The sequence below is a fragment of the Vanessa cardui genome, chromosome 1 (genome assembly GCF_905220365.1).
Source record: "Vanessa cardui chromosome 1, ilVanCard2.1, whole genome shotgun sequence".
Classification (NCBI taxonomy): Eukaryota; Metazoa; Arthropoda; class Insecta; order Lepidoptera; family Nymphalidae; genus Vanessa; species Vanessa cardui.
Genome location: NC_061123.1, coordinates 4,052,517 through 4,060,380, shown reverse-complemented (window position 1 = coordinate 4,060,380; position 7,864 = coordinate 4,052,517). Strand labels below are relative to the sequence as shown.

Below are 7,864 nucleotides of genomic sequence, written 5' to 3'. Positions count from 1 at the left end.
TAATCTTATCAACGGTAAACTTTATTAAACAAGAAAATTAATTGTACAAAAACGAATTTATCGCAAGGAGAAATCTTCCAGACAGCCGTTAGGGTCCCGAAAGGGTTCAAAAGTCATGAAAAACTAATATAAATACTTTTTAAGATACGCTTTATTTGAATTAAATATATTATTATTCTTGCACCAACTACGTCCTTAAGGACATTTAAATAAAAATAACTTATAGGTATAAGGGTTTTCTTAGAGCTTAAAGTGTGATTAATATTTCTGTCGTAAAATTATTGAATGAGTTTCATTATATTTATATTAATTTATAAAGGAAGTGAATTTTACACCAAAATGCACATATGTTTATCATTTATACATAAAATCATAAACATATAACTATACAAATATACATAATAGTTTTATTACGCTTAATTTAAACGGATAAACTTCAAATGTTTTATAATACTACTGGGGAGAGAAAAATTCGAAATAAAATATCACTTTCCATTCTTGTTATTAATTTTAAGCCACCAGTAAATTCACTTAAATATAATAAAATAATATTACCAAAATCGGTCTATCCGTTTAGGAACTCAGGTACACGTACAAAAGATTTATAAAGATTTTATGAGACATGAAATAAAACGTGTATCGTATTATCTATACTTATATGTTGTATATTCACGAACACAAAAGTACATCAAGATAAAAAAACAAACTATGACATCCAAACGTGGAGTCTCATAAAAACTTGGATATCTTAAAATTTCACTTTTCGCATTTTATTTCCAAAGAGTAATATATTATTATAAATTGCATACAACATGTCACCTTTTATTTAAATAATCATTAAATTTAATATGATATTTGATCAACTTAGGTTCAGATTTTTTGAATGAATTAAATGAGTCATTAAATACATTATTTGCATTGAACTGTTATAAAATATCTTGCATAATTTCAGGGGTGACATCACTGGGTGGTACGGCATAAAGACATAATACGACCTACTGTTTTATTAGGGTTTTCTATTATAGGAATACTAACTTGTGTTACTAACTTGGTGACCTTAATGTCGTTGGAAGTCATTAACCTCAAAACAACATCTAAATAAAACTGTGTATAGGTAACTTATTTTTATCGCCGTTTTTATTTAATGGATTTTAGAGCGAGGTACTTCCATATCTTTAATGTGTGTGCTTTGTTATCTCCGGGGCTAAGATTTGTTTAAATAACATATTTAGGGTATAACTGTGTTTGTACTTATTACTATTTTGATGATTGTCTGACTTAGTAGTACCTACTTCGCGAGTTTGTATTTCAATATTTTTTGTATTGATCTTTATGCTAATGTATTCAAAAGCATGTACAAGTGTTTTGGTTAAATTCTTCACGGTTAATTTTTACCGAGGACATCTCCACTTTGTACAAATAAAAAATAACATTATACCATATAAAAATATTTTGTAAGTAAAGCTAGGAAAACGAATAAAATCTACTGTCCTACTGTCCTGTCCAAAAATGCATGCAAGAGTATTAAATTCATTATATTATACTTAAGTTGGGTATGTATTATTTTTAATGTAACTGTATATTAGACAGTCATTATTCGTTTTTACGTAAAATACCTAATACAATATACATGAGTAAAGATCTCGTATTAGGAGTAGGGACGATGATATCCCAAGAGGAAAAATAGCTCGATCATGTAAAATATAATATACCTAATTGATGTATGTAAATGTGCTGGTCGGTTTATCTCGATGGAATCTCCGTTTGGAAACGGATATCCGTTTGATTTACTCTTGTAGATTGACCATTCAAAAGTGATTGTACTCGTATAAGTACAATTTTATATGAAACGAAGTTCTTTCACTCTGCTCACAGTAGACGGATATTGCTATCTCTTTCTCTATCTGTGTCTCTCTTTATTTAATACGAAAACATATTTTTTTTCTTATTGTTATAATATATTTAGTAACAGCCTTTAAATTTCCCACTGCTGGGATAAGACCTCCTCTTCCACTAAGGAGAGGGCTTGGAACATATTCCACCACGCTGTTCCATTGCGGGTTGGTGGAATGCACATGTGGCAGAATTTCGATGAAATTAGACACATGCAGGTTTCCTCACGATGTTTTCCTTCACCGCCGAGCACGAGATGAATTATAAACACAAATTAAGCACATTATATATACTGGTGCTCACCTGGGTTTGAACCCGCCATCACCGGTTAAGATGCACGTGTTCTTACCACTGGGCCATACATATTTAAAGATTCTCAATCTTTGGTAATTAATTTTATTGTATTATTATAATACATTATATATAATCTTCGTTCGAACCGGGTGTCACACGAAACCTGTTCTAATAAATTTGCTGGAATAATTTATTTTCTATACTTAGGTCTTCATGAGGCCATATTAACAAGTTGAGTTAATATATTATACGTAAAGCCGCAACCTTAGTGAAATATTATTCCTTCAATGTCATGGTTTTAATTATAATTATGCTGCGGTTTGTCGTTACATCTTGTATACTAAACACTCTTGTATTCATATATTTGTTGTGATGATTTTATAATGTACTTTTATAATCGTGTATAAACAAACAATAAATGTACATTTTCCTGTTTTGAAAAAGTTAATACAAATTGTGAACAATTTAATACAATACTGTCAAAAAATTCAATTTAATTTAATGAAATATAAATATTAAGTTAATTTTTATTATTTCATTTTATAGGTATAGATTTAATCAACGAAGCAAATTGCCTCCTACTACTCCATATCAAAAATGTATTATATTTTGCTGTATTGCTATCAGCATGGGGTGTACTAAGCCTGATAACAATATGGTCAAGCCACGCGAGATATAAGATGCTGAAAAATAAAAAAAACAGCAGGAAGGTTTTAACGAGTGTATATCTGTTATAACCCTTCAAGTTCAGATGCTGCAAATGTCCATTACTGCCGTGCAGATACCTTGGCAAACCTCCGAGCCCATTTTAGATAACGGACCCCATCCCTTGCGGGCCAATACATCATCATTACATAGTATAAAACAAAGTCGCTTACCAGTCTGTCCCTATGTGTTCAGATCTTTAAAATTACGCAATGGATTCTGATGCGTTTTTTTAATAGATAGAGTGATTCGAGAGGAAGGTTTTTGTATATAACACATGGACAATGTATTAAAGAAGTTTCAATTTTGATATCGTAATTGAAAAAAATCTGTAAAATATTGTGTTTGCTACTGCGTCTTTAGTTCGTGTCGCTTTCCATTAAATACTCATTTCTTACCAGGAAAACAGATAATTAATAAATATATATTAGAAAACAAACTTATTTCTCATAATAAGATCTTACGTACTGTATAATTATGCAAACTCACTATTCCTTTAAACTGGAAGACCGTAATACTAAGTACTGATGCTTAGCGATACCGTCACTGATGAATGGATGGTAACTAGACAGGCTTGCAACAACTTTAACTCTAATAAATATAAATTGATGAAGACATTTACAGCTACAATACGGACTGAAGTACTTGTGTATATTATTTGAAAAAAAAAATTACATGGACATAATCGCTGAATAGTTTTAGACCATATTGTAAAGTGATCACTAATTGACTTATTACATATGTAAATATTTATAACATAATGATTAATAACAACATACGATTTTAGTAAACTTGAAGTAACTTTGAAGTTATAATGTACCCAGTACGTGTCACTAAATTGACTATAATATGATTTAGTTTTAACAAAACAATGAGGGCTTTACATAAATCGTTTAAATTGAGGATTTTTGATAGACTGTCTGGGTATGTGCCACCTACTCAGTATAGTACAGCAAAATGTGTAACTACAGCCCAATCCTCCAATGGACATAACATCTTAGCTCCCTTAATTATTGTTACTTACAGCGTCAATGTCTATGGGCAGTGGTGATTATTTATACCACCAGGTGACTCATCTGCTGTTAAAAATACCTACATATACGTATTTATTAAAAAAAAATGAATTCGTTCAATATTAAAAGTACGAAAACTTACACATCACCTACAACCTAACATTAACAGAAATTACTTTAAAACTTAAAACAAAAACCAGTTCAGTTTAAAAAGAAGTTGAAATAAAGCAAGTTCTCTGAGAATTATTAGGCGTTTTCTACATAAATTCGAGGTTTGTAGGTAAGAAAATGTAAAACAGTATTTTTTAAAACAACAGGGCAGCGACCGCAATCCCGCAGTCGTGACAACCTCACGTGCTAAAACCTAATGTAATACAATAGCCAAGTAAGCCTTTAATATAACTTAGATATTAAGTAACGAGTCACAGTGCTTTTAATTATTAGAAATCATTTTTATTAAAATTGTTTGGAATATAATTATGAAGGCTAAAAATTATACTGTAACACACAGTTTCCTATAAGGTACTAAGTATCATAGGAATATTTTTTTGTTATACAAAAGCTATGATTAATTTTTATAAACTTTTTTTTTTGTATATTCAAATTCTATGATATTTTTATTAATTATTATTTACAAGGTTTACTGTTTAAGGTTACATTTATTAAAAGAGCTTAAATACATATGTGAATAAAATAAAGATATTCGTAAAATACATGTCATTTCATTCGTCAAAAGAGGTCGCATTAAATTGGTTAGAGCGAAAAATGCACGTGACACATTTTCAGTTTTTAGCTCGTTTGTGAAATAAGTTTTGCAAAAACATATTTTTATAAAGGTTTATGAACTTTCAATTAATTTTGTAACACCGTACTATTCGTAATTCGTAATTTTTTAACTTCATAAAATATTCCAAAAGTACAATAAAGAAATCGGTCTGGCATTTAATAAAAAAAAAAAAAAAAAATGTCAGCTGTGTCAAATTTTAGTGTATCACCAACGAGCATCCTATGTTGTAGTTATTTCGTATTCAATGTTTAAAGACAATGTCGTCGCCAAAAACATCCGACGTTGGTCTCGAAGATGTGGATATAGACATAACATTGCTGACTCTTAGAAAACCAACGGAATTGAAAAAAGTCATCGAGTCTATACCGAAGCCTCATCGAGCCGTTCCGAAAAATGGATTGCCTCTCTGGTATAGACTCGGACTCGAGTGTAAATTGCCCGTACCGAAAATGCCTGAAGGAAAAATCGTATTTTCACGCGGGAAAATCGGAGAAGATGTAAGTCGGAACTTTTATTCATTTAAGTAAGATAAACCGTATCCTAAACTTTATCAATAAGATAAATAAGCAAGTGAACGTAGTTACAATAATGTCAGTTTATTATACATTATTATATATATGGATAAGCAATAATGTATTTCATAAAGACAATACTTTTTTTTTTAATACGGATATCTTTTTATCTTTACGATAATTGTATTTAAGAAACAAATAGTTGTACCTTAAACCCTTAAAATAAAACTGATGTTTAAATGTCGAGCGGTATTACTACTACTACTTGATGGCAGGACGTGATGGAAGTCTGTCTGCGTATATACCACTAGTAGATACCAACCACACGAAAAACATTCATTGATAATTTGTGTATTGTATAATATATTTTATATTTATAATAAGGCCATACATCCTATCTTTATCTATACTAAAATTATAAATGGTAAAGTAACTCTATCTATCTTTCTGTATGTCATACTTTTGACCAAATCACTGACCCGAATTTGATGATTTTTTGTTATGAAGCTAGTTTGAACTCCAAAGAAGTACTTGGGCTACATTTTAATACCTAACATTTGACGATCAACCCCGACATCACGTATAAAAAGATATTTTACACTGGTAACCTTGACTCTTGCCTGTAATTATATACATTCACCCGCCCTCCAAACCGGAACCGACTGAGACGAGCACAAAGTCAAACGCCGTTTAATGTAACTACATATGTATAGCAAGTATAATGTCACTATAGATATATGTTTCTATTTATACTGTTTATATGCAAAAAGCACAATTATTAAATATTTTAACAATTATGTATTCATATTATTAGATATTCGGTTCAAGATAATTTAGTTTTGTTTTTTGCTACATCTTATCACATTAGTTAAATTAGTCTTCGATGATGTCCTTACATGATTTGTAATATTGTTTTTCATTCCTTTTTTAAATATATTTTTCCAAAAATAAACCAACTCTTAAAATGTGATCAAATTTATACTTCTTGTTCAATACTAGTGCATATCCCAAGATTATCATCAAAATCAGCAACCAAGTAAGAAATGAACACTTAATGCGTAAAAATTTCAGAGAATTCATAACCTCGTATTTTTAGAAGTCGACTAAATACAGACCAAAACACTATCAATTTCTAATTTAATTTATTTTTCATTTCATTCGCCCACGCTAAGAGGAAAACCGATACATCCAATATTTACTTTTAATACCATTTTATTTTTTAATTAAGTTAAATAAATATTGCCTTTTAAATATTTGAATGAGAGAAATATCAAAGTAACATTATTTACCTCTGAAACGAGTTCGATATCGATATAGCTATTTCTCTTAAAGAGTAATTTATATTGATAAAAGTTTTCATTACTTTCACTTGGTGGTATAGGTATGAGCAAGATTGGCATGCCAGCCACTCATCACATCGAGTCACGTCACCAACAAAAAATAACACAACAACAGCCTGTAAATTCCCACTGCTGGGCTAAAGGCCTCCTCTCCTTTTGAGGAGAAGATTTGGAACATATTCCACCACGCTGTTCCAATGCGGGTTGGTGGAATACACATGTGGAAGAATTTCTATGAAATTTGTCACATGCAGGTTTCCTCACGATGTTTTCCTTCACCGCTGAGCACGAGATGAATTATAAAGACAAATTAAATACATGAATCAGCGGTACTTGCCTGGGTTTGAACCCGCAATCCTCGGTTAAGATGCACGCGTTATAACCACTTGGCCATCTCGACTCTCTAGGACCTAGACCTGACCTAGTCACGTCACCAAAATACGATAACTTAGTATTGGTGTATTTTGGTTTGAAGCGTGTTTGAGCCAGTAATACTACAGACAGAAGATAGCATCGTTCCCAAGGTTGATGTCCGTTAAAGATGTAAGGGATTATATTTCTTGGAGTGCAATCTATAAGCACCACTTACCTCTTATATTTTGATAGTCTATCAACCTATTTGATAGCGACTAAGTCGATGTCTTATGCAATAAGAAATTTAAAAATAAACCAACCGCTAGCCCGAGAGCCAAGATGGCCCAGTAGATAGAGTAGGTGGATTTTCCGTAGATCGCAGATTAAAATCTGAAAAAGCTCTACCGACTTTCATGGTCTTCGTTTGTGTTTATAATTCACGTGGGCGTATCTTAAGTACATTCTCCTTGACATTTTACTGTTGTTACTTAACATTACCTTCTTACACGAAAAGGGATAATTACTAGTTCAAATCAACCCTCGATCACTCTCATTATCCAATGGGACGGCAAGCTGACTCTAGTTCAGAGTTCACGTGCAGGCTCTATGTGATTTCGAAGGCACTAGACTGTGAACAACCTTTCAAAGTTTGCGATTGAAAATTTCTAGTTAAAAAAACCCTATTACTTTTTATTGGCTTTTCCCGGGTCATGAACCCAGCCTTCTCATGATCTGTAGTCAGTATTGTGATAATTGAGCCACAGTAAGATGAGTAACTAATTAAAATAATATTGTGTACGCATGTGCATTTTTTTAGGTATAACTATTCATTCGAGTTATTTCATTTTCTTCTCTTGATAATTTTTTGTAGGTTTATTACGTATTTTTTTTTACGGTATAGGTTGGCGGACGAGAATATGGGCCACCCGATGGAAAGTGGTCACCATCACCCATGGACAATGACGC

General features: G+C 31.5%; 1 protein-coding gene across 1 annotated transcript in view; it reads left to right on the top strand.

Annotated features, from left to right (window-relative positions):
• The first annotated feature begins 4,918 nt into the window (after nucleotides 1–4,918).
• The window catches only part of LOC124531521, a 35,849-nt gene continuing 32,903 nt past the window's right edge, over nucleotides 4,919–7,864 (top strand). Inside the window, exon 1 of the mRNA XM_047106072.1 lies at nucleotides 4,919–5,189. Coding sequence (XP_046962028.1) covers nucleotides 4,950–5,189 — 240 coding nt within the window. The 5' untranslated portion in view covers nucleotides 4,919–4,949. The remainder of the gene's footprint in view (nucleotides 5,190–7,864) is intronic.